This window comes from Tasmannia lanceolata, unplaced genomic scaffold (genome assembly GCF_043159265.1).
Source record: "Tasmannia lanceolata isolate RefF3 unplaced genomic scaffold, GAP_Taslan_0.1 ptg000019l, whole genome shotgun sequence".
In the NCBI taxonomy this organism is placed as follows: Eukaryota; Viridiplantae; Streptophyta; class Magnoliopsida; order Canellales; family Winteraceae; genus Tasmannia; species Tasmannia lanceolata.
The window spans coordinates 25587065-25603312 of NW_027518696.1; the positions used below are offsets into that span (position 1 = coordinate 25587065).

Here is a 16248-nt window from a genome sequence, read left to right on the forward strand (position 1 = left end):
CCATATCTGCAAATTATGTTGGTGCGTATGAATTTAGCAACTGATGAGGATGTAAGCTTTGCATAAGAAGCGGCCTCAACCCACTTGGTGAAGTAATCAATAGCAACGAGTATGTACTCGTGACCATTAGACGACTTGGGAGAAATCTTGCCAATGATGTCAATTCCCCATACCGAAAACGGCCAAGGAGAGGTAAGAGAATGCAATTCGGTGGGTGGTACATGGATGAGATTCGCATGTATCTGACATTTATAGCATCTCTTCACAAATGTGTGACAATCTGCTTCTAATGTCGGCCAATAATACCCCAGACGTAGGATCTTCCTTGCCAACATCTTCCCATTCATATGAGGCCCACACACCCCTTCATGAATATCTGCGAGAATTTCTTCTGCCTGATCTTCAGTGACACATAAGAGTTGAATTCCATCGAAAGACCGTCGATACAACTCTCCTCCACAAATGACGAAATTAGCTGCCAATCTCTGCAAAGTCCTTATTTCTTTACTCGACGCCTCATTGGGATGCCCCTGGCCTGAGATGTAGTTCTTTATGTCTGTATACCATGGCTTTCCATCGGGACATCTTGCAGCTATTTCTATAGCATCAACATATGCAGGAGCCCATTGCTCTTGAACCGTGATGGGCCTCATCTTCATATTGTGAGGTATGTCAATCATGGAAGCTAACGTTGCTAAGGCATCGGCGAATCTATTCTTCAACCTTGGCAAATAACTGAAAGTGACGCGTTGAAATTGCTTAGCGAGAATATCCAAGTATTCATGATATGGCAATAGCTTTTCTTCTTTGGTTCTCCACTCTCCTTGAGTTTGGCAAATGATTAGCTTCGAATCTCCATATACGTCAAGATTCTCTATGCCTAAGGCCAATGCAGCCTCAAGCCCAACAATGCATGCTTCATATTCTGCCATATTGTTGGTGCAATTGAATTGTAACTTAACGGCAACGGGGACATGCTCATTTCGAGGCGACACAAGCAATGCCCCTACTCCTTGTCCTGTTTGGTTTGCTGCTCCATCAAAATAGAGGGTCCAACCAGTTTCTGGATACTCATCTTCAACCATCATGATCTCTTCATCTGGGAACATCGGCTTGAAATGCTGACTTTCTTCTCGGGGTGCTTCCGCCAATTGTTCAGCAATGGCTCGGCCCTTTACTGATTTTTGGGTTACATGAGTGATGTCAAATTCAGACAACAATAATAACCATCTGGCAGTCCTGCCTGTCAGGGCTGGTTTTTCAAAGAGATACTTCAGAGGATCCATCCTCGACAAAAGCAGGACCTTATGTGATAAAAGGTAATGCCTGAGTCGCTGAGTGGCCCAAACCAAGGCTAAGCAGGTTTTTTCTAGGACAGTATACTTTTGTTCATACTCCAACATCTTCTTGCTAAGATAATACACAGCCTTTTCATGCTTGGTTTCTGGATCTTGCTGTGCTAACATACAACCCATTGTGGTTTCTGTTACTGACAAGTAAAGCAGCAATGGATGCCCCGGTATCACTGGTGCTACTATCGGTGGCTCAGACAAACTTTGCTTTATCTTTTCAAAGGCCTGCTGACATTCCTCTGTCCATTCTTTGGAAGAGTTCTTCTTTAAGAGCTTAAAGATAGGTTCACAAGTTGATGTCAGATGAGCGATGAATCGCCTTAGGAACTGTATCCTTCCTAGGAATCCCCGAATTTCCTTCTCGGTTCTAGGCGGTGGCATCTCCTGGATAGCCTTAATCTTCTGAGGATCTACCTCTATACCCCTTTGACTCACCATAAATCCAAGCAACTTACCGGAGGTAACCCCGAACACACACTTGCTAGGATTCAGGCGAAGCTGGTATTTGAGAATTCTTTCAAAGAACTTCTTAAGGTTCGGGATATGATCTTTCCTTTCCTTGGCTTTTACAATCATATCATCGACATAAACTTCGACTTCTCTATGTATCATGTCATGGAGCAAGGCTGTAGCTGCTCTTTGGTATGTCGCACCGGCATTCTTAAGACCAAATGGCATTACCCGATAGCAATATGTCCCCCATTGTGTAATGAACGAGGTCTTAGCCATGTCCTCGGGTGCCATCTTAATTTGATTGTAGCCCGAGAAACCATCCATAAAAGATAGTAATTCATGCCCGGCCGTATTGTCCACCAAGATATCGATATGTGGTAGAGGGAAATCATCTTTTGGACTTGCCTTGTTCAAATCCCTGAAATCTACACACATTCTCACCTTTCCATCTTTCTTCGGTACAGATACTATATTTGCGAGCCATTCTGGATATTCCACCACTTGCAGAAATCCAGCATTCAACTGCTTAGTAACCTCTTCTTCTACTTTCAGGACCCACTCAGGCTTCATTCTCCTTAGCTTCTGCTTTTTAGGTTTAATCCCAGGCAATAAAGGTAGCTTGTGCTGAACAATGTCTTCGCTCAACCCGGGCATATCTTTGTAGGACCAGGCAAAAACTTCTTTATATTCCTTAAGTAGGTTTATTAATTCATCGCGCTCTTCAGAGGATAGAGTATTTCCAATTCGTATTTCCTGTATTAAATCTTCTGTTCCGATGTTTATAATTTCGATTTCATCTTTAAGAGGCTGGGCTCGGCGCTCCTCCTCTTGTTTGAGCATATGCTGCAATTCAAGGGGAGTTTCGTCGATCCCCCCTTCCTCATCTGAGGAGGGAGTGTTATCATTATTATTAAAGTCAGAAGCAAACATAGAGACATACTGAGAATCAGATTTCATTGAATTGAAAGAAGTTACATCATTATCATTGGACTCATCCTGAACAGGTTCAGGATTCACATAGTAAATAAACTCAGAAAATGACTCGCCTGGACTAGGCACTGACACTGATTCACTCGACTTGACTAGACTTGACTTAGCAATAAAATAAGATGGAAAAACATCAGAACTCCAGTTTGAAAGATTTTCTGTTGCAGGTGCAATCTGACTCTGAGGTTCAGTAAAGGTATCATTACTCTGAATAACTGCCACTAGCATATCTTCACAATCTGTCTCTTCTTGTTCTTCAGAATAGTAATCAACATCAGGCACATTTTCTTCAAACAAAGATTCCAGCACATCTGGCTCAAGGTAGACTAACCAGTCCTCAACAGTTTTCTCAACATAATATATCGGCGGTTCTGTTTCTGGGAGAGCAAGGCCACTGAATATTTCAAAACCGGGTATCATGATCCCTGTCACTGAGTCATACCATGGTTCAGAAAACCCATAGTATGGAAACGTCTCACCTTCTTTGATAAAATGACCATTCATTGATAAGGGATATGGAGCCATTAGGAGTACCCTTCCGGTGCGGCGGATTTCTTCCTTCAATTTCAACAATTTTTCCATGGCTTCCTCCTCCTCTTCAGTAGGTACATATCCAAGACCGAAAATTCCATGGTTTGCTTTGATTGGGCGCCAGTGAGATGCCTTGCTTGGATCACGGCCCAAATTCATACCAGGGAAGTAGTTCATTTTTCTCATCATCTTGGCCACCACAGAACTGATGGCGAACGGCAAACACAACTCCTCCCGAGAGGCATCCTTGTAAGAGATAACAGCAACCTCGAATGCGAAACCATTCAAGTTGTAGTCATCTGCTTTTGCAACTGGAAGGATCAAAGTTTCTCCTGTTATTTGCCCTATTTCTGGCTCTTCATCACCTCTGACAGTGAACAACTTCCCATCTTTAATGAACTTCAATTTTTGGTGAAGGGTTGAAGCGACAGCACCTTCCTTATGCAACCAGGGACGTCCTAGAAGCATATTGAACGAGGCTTTGATATCAATAACTTGAAACTCAACCTCAAATTCTTGACCGCCCATAACGATCTTGGTGGTGAGGACTCCGACCACATTTCTTCGGGTATTGTCATATGCGAGGATACCAAGGGTTGATTCGGCAAAATCAGTGGGACCGAAACCCAAGGTAATGGCAGTTCTTAATGGACACACATTCAACGCGGATCCGTTATCTACCAACACAGATGGTACTTTCTTGCCTCCACAAACAATAGTGACATGAAGAGCTCTAGCATGATTCCGACCTTGAGGAGGCAGCTCTTGATCTGAGAAACTAATGGCCCTGGTGGCCTGGGTTAGAGCAACAACTTCAGCCAGTTGCTCCGGAGATATCTCTGAGGATACCTGTGTTGTATTCAATTCTTTTAACACAGCCTCTCTGTGTTTCTTTGATGCTATCAATAATCCCCATACAGATATAACAGCCTGAGTTTTCTTTAACTGCTGCACAACTTCATCATCTGGATCTTTCACATATTGCGGCTCCTCTCCTCGAGCCAATGCCCCTGGATTTTCGACTCTCAATTCAACAGGTTTGAAAATTCTTCCGCCCCTTGTCACATGTCTGACTTCATCCAATTCAGGCTCATCATAAGTGATAATTTGAGGGACTTGTGGCTCATAGGTGATTACCAAGGGAGGTACAGACTCTCTTAGGTGTGATTCATCACAGAATATGATTTGGGGTTCAGAGATGGGTTCTAAGGCACATATGAGGGTAAGAGGGTCAAACTCAGGATCTCCTATGGTTATGGCATTAACGGCAGCAGGAGGATTTGCATGACCAGGTAATGGGTTTTGGGTGACATTGGGTCTTGGCTGGAATGCAATGACTTTCTCATCAATGAGTTTCTGGATTCTAAATTTCAAGGCAATGCAGTTGTCAGTAAGATGACCAGGACCTCTGTGGTACTCACAGTGTAGGTCAGCTCGCCAACTTGCAGGTAGAGGATTGGGGGGAGGCCGGATGGCAGGTAAGGTTATGCGACCTGAAGCAAGACACTGCTTAAGCACCTCTGAAGATGGAATGGGAAGAGGGGTAAATTCTACCCGGGTTTGTTGCCGAGGTGCGGTTGCGGTTTGAGCATAGTCCATTACTAAAGGTTCTTGGGACCTAGAGGATTGAGCATTGGAACGGGAAATACTATTGACTTGGGCTGGAGGGGACTTTTTGAAATCTCTGGGGTTTGGGTTGCTACGGTTGAATACACCTTGAGCCATAGCCTCCTCTATCTGGGTGCCAGCCACGATGAAGTGTTTGAAGTCTGGATAGTATTGCAAAGACATGTGATACTGGAGCTGGGGGGAAATATTTTTCATGATTATCTGGACTTGTTCTTCCTCAGACGGGCGCTCCATCATCTGAGCTGCTATTCTCCTCCATCTTTTCACAAAAATCAAAAAGGATTCCCTCAAGTCTTGCTTTGTTCTCTCTAAATCCTTTCTGGTGATTTCTGTCCCATCATCATATTTGAATTGCCTGATGAACTGCTCGCCGATATCCTTCCATGTCCTGTAACGAGTCTTGTCCAAGACCATGAACCATCTCCTCGCAACCTTGGTTAGGGAAACTGGGAACAATTGAGCCATTTGCTCAGAAGATAACCCTTGAGGCTGACACATGATGGTGAACATTTGCAAATGTGTGATTGGACAACCCACACCATCATATTTGTCGAAATCGGGCATTTGAAAATTGGCAGGAAGGCGAATTTCGGGAAATAAAGTAAGATCACTGGGATTGAAACCACCCTGGTCTTGAAACTGAATGTCTTGAACTTTCCTGGTAAGAGTCTCTAATTTCTCCATAACAGACTTATCAACCATGGACTGAGAAGGCCTACTGTGATTCTCGCTGTACTGCTCTTTTTCTAAGTCTTCTTCGACTTTATCAGGGATATTGATGAACACTGTTTGGGCAGGTGCTACTGGAGTAGCTGCTTGGCGCATAGGCCCTTTATCCTTGGACAACGACGGTCCCAACTTTTCAGAAAGCTGAGCCTTGATAACTCGGTTTTCTTCTTTGAGTTCTTGAAGCTGTTGGAGAATCAAGGTAAGAGTATCGGTAATAGCAGCGGGTGGAAGACCATCTTGGTTGTCTGCCATTGGTGAGGATGAGGACGGGAAAGAAGGAGATGCTGGGGTTCTTAGAGAAGGTGGCAGAGAAACAGATTTCCTCTCTAACCGCGAAGAGACCCGAACCCAAGGAGTATTAGGGTTAGCTATGATGTTTATTGCCCTGTAATATCCGAAAGACATATTTTAAAATCAGAGAGAAGAATAGACGATGATGCACACATAGACAAAGATAATGAAAGAGAAGGATGGACTTTATTGATCAATCATTAAAATTTGAGTACATGGTTCAATCTTTCAAAGATAAACATGGAACTAAGCATTCTTTTTAGACTTCTTCTTCGGACGACAATCTTCCTCAACTGACTCCTTTAAAGGTTTGATGATTCTTGCATCCCAAGCAGATGAAACAGCTTTGACAATCTTGGGCTTGAGACCCTCAGGCGGATAGAAATGATGAAGGGGAGGCACAATGGATTGCTCCCTTCCATACTGACGCTGAATCCTGGCAGGAACATAAAAGGAAGTCTTTTTGAGACCAAGAAGGCGAACGTAGTTAGCTTCTCCGGTGTTGAAGACAGCTTCTTGGATTCCGGGAATTTGCCAATAAATCTGATCTTCTTGGCGAGAATTTAACCATTCAACCCAATCGCTTTTATGATCGAAAGAAACATCATGACGCCATTCACTGAAGGTGTATAACGTATGATCAAAATGGACAGGAGCTGCAATTTTTAGCTTGTGGCATAACCACACTTGAAGTAATGCAGGACATCCTGAGAAAGACCCAACGAAAGAGCGAATATAAGAGCTTGGACCTGAACTGGCACGAAGGTGAGCCATATCATCCAATCCATTGAAAGTTTCTGCAAGCATAGTAGGAATTGGATTGGCGCCACGATCCATTTGATCAACGAGGTCCAGAAGAACAGCTGACGCAAAGCGAGAAGGCTGGACAGTGAGGAACCTAGCAAAGGAGCAGAATCTCAAAGCGCGCCGTCGAGCTTTTTGAATATCAACAGCACCAATGTATCCAACAGGAGGGTAAATGTCAATCAGTCGCTGCATGGACACTTCTTGGCCTTTCATGAAAGAGTTCATGGATTCATCTGGATTATCCATCAAGCAAAGGAACAAAGGACGATAATCTGGAACACAGGATGGCTTCACTAGAGGGCCATCCACAGGATATTCCAATAAGGCACACCATTCTTCAAAGGTGGGACACATTTCTTGGTTGCCAAAACGGAAGACATGATGATCGGGATCCCAACACTCTGATGCGGCATAGAGTAATCCCCAATCGAGCTTGATGGTTGCCACGTAGCCGAAGAGATTTTTCTCTTGTTCACTTATGGCGTAGATATGGGATTCTCTTAATGTACCACGGATCCAATCAAGAATTGTACGAGTAGACATAGTGCCCGTAAGCCAAGAGAAGGGATATAAGAATGATCAGGATTACATGAACACGAGATTAGGATAAGTTCCTGCCAGTACAAGGAAAGTATGAATACATGATCGAATCACACGATAGAAGAATGAAAGGCATACGATCGAAAGATTAGATGAGATAGCATAAGATTGCTTTCAACGGATAGATCAAGAATGACTAATCCTATGAGATCTTTGGAAATGATAGGATTTATATCCTAACCCCTAAAGGAAATTTTTTTTTTTAATCTCGCACATTTTAACAGTGTGACCTGAAGGCATCAACCCTAATCCTAATCAAGCGGAGTGGAGAGAGGATCTCGACTCATGACTTTGTTCGTGTACCTAGGACCGATCGTAGCCATTGGAAGATGGTCTACGGCCTAATCTAGACACAAATAGGCAGGATATCCTAAACTAGGCTCACACACGTGATGCACATGTGTTCGTATACTACATGCATGTGTGGGTTAATCTAGGGGTAAGGCCAAGAGTTCCCTTAGCGCGAATCCCTGTTCGATATACTGTACCAGTGTCCGGCGTATCAGTACGTGAACAAGAGATCCGTTTACGTACCATAATGGTACTAGGCTAAGGGTGGAATGCTTCTCTAGCACAGAGGCACCAGGTGATGAAATCCCAGTCAACCATGCTAGATAACACTCCGGGTTCCTAAAATAGGACGTGTGTGCACGTGAGATGCAGAGTTTAGATGCAAGTGATGTAAGTGTGTGCAATATGTTTGCGCAATCTATGATGCCTTCAGGTTTTGTTAGATTAAGTTTGAGTAAAGTGTGATGAGAAAATAAAACAAGACAAACTAATCTAACAAGTATAGAGTTTTTATGAGCCAATTAAATTAAATTCAAATGAATTATCTTTTGAAATTTTAATGAAGTTAGGTGGTCCCCAGCAGAGTCGCCAAACTGTGGTACCTAGCCCGTGAGGGAGTGTGGGGCGCGAGCCGCCACGCGCTCTCTCTTGGTCTCTCGTATCCACGCGATTGGAGTGTGTTTTTAATTGTTGATTGTAATTCGTCTTTTATGTGAACTTGGGATCACTAAGGCAATCCGAATTCCACACGAAAGAGACTGACAGAGTCGCCACCTAGATGTGGGATCTAGGACCCGAAATTAACCAGAAATCTAGACTCGCTACCTGGTTACGAGAATGGAAGGTATGGGGAGTTATCCGCCACATGCACCATTCCTGCCCGATAATCGGCCTTCGATTCCAAAAGCTAACTTTTTTAAATTTATTTTAAATGGCTCATTCAACTCTATGTTAATGTGCGAACTAAGTGACATGCATCCTATGATCTAATTTCAATGTGAATCCTAGATGTGTATCTTGATTTATTAATTTGTCTGGATTCATTCTAAGTGAAAGTTCTCCTAGAATTCTAATTTCATGGAAAGCCCTAAATGATTTGATTAAGCATTTACAAGAAAATTAATATCCAAAACACCACAATTTGTTGTGGTGCCGACTCGCGGGTGGTATGCCGTCAGACATCCAAGCTGCCTACGTACCCAAGCCTCACTGGGATCAGAGTCGACGTAGTTCGGTGCACCTAAGCTAAGTTACATATGCCTAACTCAACTAAGACACCGACCTAGACGGGATTGACTGTTTCAACAGTTTTAGGAGAAGTTATTTAATTCAAGTTGAGGATTTTATTATCTTAGGATTTCATCTAAGATGCTATATGATTCTCATCTAAATGCAAATGGTCCCTTAGACTAATGCAGGTTTGCCTTACATCCTAGTTTACTAGGCTTGTCCTAGGGAAAGATTGGGTGACTAGTGTAACTAGACCTATGGCACGGTTGCTATACATAGCAAGCGTCCGTGATGAGGCTGGACTCCTAACTCTAGGACTCTCTAAAACTTAGGACACGACACGACACCGGTGTTCCTAAATTGGGCTCTAAGGGTCCTTACGACGGAAACCGTGATCCAACGGTTCCGAAAGACACAAGACAAATCGATTTAAATTCTCGAGGTTAGTGAAAAAAGGGATGGAAGAGATGATGAAATAGTGTGAGGGAATGAGAAAGATAGAGAAAGGTGCGACTGAACTTGGGAGTGCCAAATTGCCTACGTACCCCGCGATGGGGATCAAGCCACACGTAGTTCCGCTGGGGAGGTTGCTTGGATTTTGGAAAACAGGATTGGTATTTGGATCAGGAATCGGGTTTGTATTTGAGCATTGGACTTGAGATTCAGAAACATTGATTTAGCAATGGGATTTTGGAATTGGGAATTTGCATCAAAGAATTGAGCATATAGGAATCATCAAGGGTTTGAATTTTGGGAATTCAAAATGGGCGGGCTTATGAGATTCGGTCAAATGGATTCAGACATGCGACTCAGATTGTGTTGGGATATGACTTGGTTAGGCAAAAGGGAGGAAGTTCTATTAGGTGTAAAAGGGCATTAGTAGAATAGGGGAATGACTCGGTTGTGACATGGAAGGCCGCAACTTGGTCGAATGCGACTCGGTTGCATTGGGATGGGTTGATTAAGGAATTGGATTGAGTCAACTAAGGGGAGAGTCCAATCGGTTAAAGAGGTTGAGCATACTCGACTAGAGAGTTGGGTCAACTCGACTAGGGAGGTTGGCTAGAGTTGACTCAGTTGAGCTGGGTTGGGATCCCACTTGGATGGATTGTATTGGGGCGATTTGACTTAAGCTGCAGGTGGCCTGGCTGGGTTAGATTTAATGTAACCAGATTTATGGATAAATGGTGTGCCTCAGTGAGTGGACAAAGGTATGGCTTGGGTTGATGTGACTCGGTTGAGTTGTGCTAGGGTCAGGTTAGGTGGGGTTAATGGTTGAGTTGGATTGGATTGGGTTAATGGTCAAGGTCAAGTGCGGGTTGACTTGGCTTAGACTGGATTGGAACTGGTTGAGCGTGGATTGGGGTGCGGCTTGAGGTTTGGGTGGTTGGAGTATCTTAGGAACCAATAGGGCAAAGTGGCTCTTAAGGGGAATGAATTAATTGGGCCGAATGGGCCCGATGGCCGGGTTAACTGGGTTGGCCGGGTCTATTGTAGGGGTGTATGAGGGTACTGTTGGGTGGATGAATGAAAGGCATGTGGTGTATGATGTGTGGCTATGGTTATAGGGTTTAAGGCTTATGGGTATGGGTTTAGGTGTGGTTAATGGTTAGGTTGGATTGGGTTAATGGTTAGGGTCAAGTGAGTCGGGTCTAAGTTAGGAGCAAACCCGAGACTAGCCATGGTCTAACTAGGAGGAAGCAGGGTACAAACCAGGGTGCGGACCAGGGTGCACCAGGGTGCGAACCAGCAGGGAACCAGGGTGCGAACCAGCAGGGGAACCAGGGTGCAACCAGCAGGGAACCTGGGTGCAACCAGCAGCGAACCTGGGTGCAACCAGGGTCTAACCAGAGTGCGAACCAGCAGGGAACCAGGGTGCGAACCAGCAGGGGAACCAGGGTGCAACCAGCAGGGAAACCAGGGTGCAACCAGCAGGGAACCTGGGTGCAACCCGCAGCGAACCTGGGTGTGAACCAGTATCGAACCTGGGTGCAACCAGCAACGAACCTGGGTGCAACCAGGGTCTAACCAGAGTGCGAACCAGCAGGGAACCAGGGTGCGAACCAGTATCGAACCTGGGTGCAACCAGCAACGAACCTGGGTGCAACCAGGGTCTAACCAGAGGCTAACCAGGGGGAACCAGGGTGTGAACCATTAGGGAAAAATAAAAATGAAGATAAGATGGGTTAAGAGAAGAGGGAAACATGTATAACTTCAAAGTCTACCATCAAGAAGAATGAGTAAAGATTGATCCTAGATGCTTCCTAACATGGTTTTTCTTTTAAAGTAAAAGATATGCATGAAAACAGACCCTACATAGAATTGAAATAAATGCCTACCTCTTTGAAAACCCACTTTGTGTTTGATTTTTCTTTGATGTTAATTCCTTGAAGATGATTCCTTGCTTGATAATGACTGCTTTTGATATATATCACCCAACGTATCACCCGATCCGGCAAGGATGGCCGAACCCTTGAAGAGATGAGGGAGAGGGATGAATTTTCTAAGAGAGGGATTCTTTTTCTTCTTCTCCCTTGGATGGTGGGATGAGAGGGTATTTATAGGAGAATGGGATAGGAGGTTAGGTGAGGTTAGGTGAGGTTAGGTAAGGTTAGGTGAGGTTAGGTGAGGTTAGGTGAGGTTTGGGTGGTTAGGATGAGAGGAGAGGTTAGGTGAGGTTAGGTGAGGTTTGGATGGTTAGGATGAGAGGAGAGGTTAGGTGGTTTTGGATGGTGAGACCCAGGTCAAGATCTGTCATTGATCTAACGATTAATGGAAATCGGGTCTCGGAATGGAATCAGGGTCCGGGCTATGAAGTGACCCTAGCTTATTTTGTCCCGATTGATGATCCGTAAAGTCAGATCAAGATATTAATGACCTAAAACATATAAATCAATGATAGAGGGGGTTCTCACATGGATTTAACACACTAAATTCACTAATCAGGGTATTTTTCAATTTTTCGGATCTAATCATCTCACCAGGTACATCTCTTTATCATTTTGTTTTTTTTCAAAAAATTTGAGGATGGATCAATATATTAGGTTATTGTTGGTTAAAGTAAAGCAAAATGTGGGTGTCTACAGCCTCCTAAAGGGGAAACTCTCTTATATGAGACAAGGCTTGTCTCCGAGACGCAAATGATGTAAAAGGGAATAAGAGACCCTGTGCATATTTGGCAAAGGTAAAACACCCAGCCGGGCCGGACAGCTACCTAGCCCTAGGGTGCAACAAATGTGCAACCCAATACCCATAAGGGTAGGGGTATGCTGCCAAGCCGAGTAGGGTGTTCTCCCAAAACCAAACAACGCACAAAGAGGAGGTTTAGCAAGAGAATGAGACTGGGCAAGTCTCCTATATACAAAGGAGGGGTATGCTACTCGGACTGAGCAAGTCCCCTAAGGACGGGCTTGGGCTAGCGCCTTCATCGCCCTCGCAATGAGAGGGGATTCTAGTATCTAAAGAAAATTAACAGAAATCTATAAGACTGTGTTAGTCTATCAAAGAGAGAAGAAAAGGCTACCAGATAATCTCAAGTTTTCAATCAATTATTATAAAAACAAAACAAATATCCGCAAAGTATGATTTACAACTAAAGAGTGCACAATCTGTAAGAATATCAACCATAAAATGGTAAACAAGATTAATTAGTCCAGACCAGCCGCTGGATAGCCTAATAAAGCAAGAAACAACATTAAACACTTCTATGCCCAACCACAAGTACCACTGCCCCAATATGGGGGTGAAATCAGATGATGCTAAAGTAATCATCTGATATCACAAATACACAGGATAATATTTCTAAGCCCGCCTTGAGATCAGACAGTACTCATGTCGATAATATCGAATAGAGTAGTCATCTGATCTCCTTCTTTCCTAAAACAATTTATTTAGATAAAAGACAAGTTTATGAACCTCAAGAGAGTCTCACCTGAGCAGTCCATTTATTATCATCTTCAAAACCTAACTCAAAGATTAGTACAAGAGAAGAATATATAAAAAAAATATCAAAAGATTATGATAATTCCAATTTATTAAAAATTTCAGTGCATACATGGGACATCAACTTGTGCAGATCCAAGTGTGAAGCGGTGAGCCATAAAACATAAAGACGGGCTCCAAGTAACCTTATCATTGCCCAGAGAAGGGTTCTAACTAGTTAAATACTCTGAGAGAAGGAAATCCCTTAACCTGCAAAAACTCTAAGGCAGGAAGGGAAGAGGCTGGCTCAAGAAACGTTCCATCGTCGCCTAACCCAAGAGAAGTGTTCCCAAAATCGATGGAATCCCGAAACTCGAAAAGGATCCCGAGGAACGTGCAAAGAATAGTCCCGGAAAGAAAGGAAACCCCTCAAACCCTGCGAACACCCTAAGATGGGAAAAAAATGATAAGAAGGGCATGGCGTTGGCTCAAGAGGTTGCCGTCCGTCACAGCCTGAGCCCACAAAGTGTTCCCAAAATCGAGAGAATGCATGAAGCACCCTAGCACATAAATGCCGACTGCTTGAGCACAACTGATCTATTTTAAACATCTACCAATAGAGTAATCAAAATATTCATAATCATGTGGTTTTGGAAAAATGACTAGCACTGGCAAACTGGATGACATAGCACAGGAAAGCTTTGGATTTGGGTATAATAACTTTTAGAAGTTAAATGATCTAATCAAGCTGACAAAAAATCTCAACAGATGCAGTAGCTAAATGGACCTGATCATTAGCAAAGCAAACCACCCAACATAATTCCTCACACTAAAAAATTCTAGGACCGAATCAGTATAGCCCAAGCTCAATTTCAACAGGTGCAATAGCTGAATTAGTTCGAAATTAAAGGATGGCGCTTGAAACTAGATATGAAAGCGCATAAATTGAAGCATGCTTTGATCACACATCTAATATCAGCATCATTTTTTTTTTTTGTAACTAACCAGAAAATCAAGGACAATTATTCCCACAGGAAAGTAGACATGCAGATATTCAAAATCAAAGAAATAAGGAATTTGTATCAGAGTCTAAAGAATAAGGGAGATAATATCAACAGTTCCATGCTCCAATACTTGCATTGACACCCACAAAGGCAAGAGAAAACTGATATGGACACCCTTGCCTCGACAATGGTGTAAAGCCAATTTATCCCTTACAACAGACCATCAAAAAATCTTAAGAGCATGCCAAGGGGAGAGAAAAATCCAATCACAATTGGACAAAATTCCCATGTCCTTACCTTACGCTAAAAACACTAGCTTAAAAAAAATACCCTCCATTAATCCTATTGGGATATTAAAGAACCATTTTATTTTGGAAATCCAAGAGGCCATTATGCAAAAGCTAGCGGGATTTGAAATTCGTAAACCAAATCGTGAAACAAAACCGAGAATCCAATCCTTTTATGCATAATAAGAGAAGCATTGCACAACAAGAGAAGCACACCAAGTATCACAGAGCGAAGAAATAGAAAGTCAGTTCAATCACCTGACTAGTTCAAACGGAGGGCTAGATGCGAATCGCCAATTCGCCTTTTATCTTTCCCAAAATCTTCATCGACACCGCAAAATCTCGGCGGAGGACAAGATAAAAATGGGTTTGATCGAAGATGGGGTTGGGGCAGACAAGTCGAAGCCGAACCTCTCTCTCTCTCTCTCTCTCTCTCGCATGAAGAAACAGAAATAAGGGGAAAATGGCGTGGATGGAGAAGAAAATGGGTTTGGGGGAAATGAGGGTTTGATCGGATTCCGGCAAGCTTGCCGGAATCAATGGAGATGGCGGATTGGGTGGAAATGGAAGGGGTGAGGGTGAAATGGGTTTAATGATGGTGGAGAGATGGGGAAGGTGATAGTTGTGGGCGGCGGTTGGAGGTAGGGAGAGTAGCTAGGGCCGGATTCTTGCCGGAATCCGGCTTGGATGGCCGGAGAAGATGATGCCACCGGTGGTAGCCTCCCTCACTCCCTCTTTCTCCCTCTCCTTACTCTGTTTTTCACGAAAAATGGAGGGTCTGATGGTGGCGATGAAGAGGCTATGGTGGTAGATTTTTTGGTTTTTTTCTCGAAGTGGGTTTTGCTCGAAAATGGGTTTTGCTCGAAAATGGGTTTTGGGTAGATATGGGGGTGGAGAGGATGGTTTTGATGTAGATGGTGGCTGTGGGGGTGGAGGCGATCGGTAAGGGTGGCCGGAGTTGGAAGGGGTGGTGGTCTGTGGTGGATGGCCGGCAAAATCCGCCGGAGAAGAAGGTGGCTGGGTGGAGAAGAAATGGGGGGGGTTGTGGATGATGAGTAAAGTGAAGTGGGTTTGGGTTGTAGGAATGGGATTTGAGAATACGGAGGTAGTGGTGGCTGATTTGGGTAGGGGGAAGAAGGAGGTGGAGAATGGTGGTCCGAATCCGTGGTGGTGGAGGCGGATTGTGGGAGTGAAGGTGGAAATGGGTTGCAGAAATGGGATGGAGGTGGTGACCGAGCGGAGCTCCGGCCGGAGATGGGGATGGTGGTCGGAGGACCGGAGAAGATGGCGCTGGTCGGAGGGAGATGGGGGCTTTGGAGGTGGAGATGGGAGGTGGCTGCAACTGCCTCTCTTCTTCTCCCTCTCTCTGCAGCTGCTCTTCTCCTTTCTGTCGAAATGAGGCGCCTCCTCCTAAACCCTAATTCGATGGGGGGTCTTGTAGAGAGAAGTGGTAGATTCGCACCCCCCCCTATTCTCCATGGACAGCCACCTATAATGTATTTATGACTCTCTTTTATATTTAACGGGGTAGCCCAGGGTAAAACCAAGCCCAGGGGAAAATGATATCCTTAACCCCATTTCTTCTATGGGCAACCCCTGCTATGATGACACACTCCCCTACTGCATAGTGAAATTACACCATTAACACAAACCCGGCTTGTTTATTGGGCAATTTCCATCGGCTTCTAATGAAAATTTACGGACACTTTATTAGAGTTCTAACTATGCTAAAATGAAATTTGGGACTCTAGAGCACACATTTAAAAGAAATTTATTCAAAAATTACGCATTTGAGGTTCGGGTTTCGAAAATTTATTTAATTTTAGGAAATTAAGGTCCGGTCAAAATGGGGTGTCTACAGATGCCCCTCTTTGGCAGAGTGTGCTTGTCACACGAATGACAAAGCTGACAAGACAACACATTTTGATCGACCCAAAAAACAAAGTAAAGCAAATTTTTGGGTTTTGATTTTGAAACACAAAGGTAAACCGGCCAAAAAGACTCTTAAGAAAACTCTAAAAACTGCAAGCAATAGGGAGATAGTATCTCTCTGACCCTTAACTCTGCAAGTGGTATATCTCAATGAGATGGCCTCTCTTGAAACTCTTAACTCGACAAAACATATCATACTGGTGA

The 16248-nt window shown here is 43.8% G+C and overlaps 1 protein-coding gene across 1 annotated transcript; it reads right to left on the minus strand.

Moving 5' to 3' along the window:
* Positions 1-6058: 6058 nt before the first annotated feature.
* Positions 6059-11457, minus strand: LOC143852447 (uncharacterized). The gene is made up of 3 exons (XM_077361829.1): positions 11240-11457; positions 6401-7393; positions 6059-6066 (listed from the first exon to the last, which is right to left on the minus strand). Exons 2-3 carry the CDS (start codon positions 7320-7322, stop codon positions 6059-6061), a joined length of 930 nt encoding a protein of 309 aa, XP_077217944.1. The 5' UTR covers positions 7323-7393; positions 11240-11457.
* Between the last annotated feature and the right edge of the window lie 4791 nt (positions 11458-16248).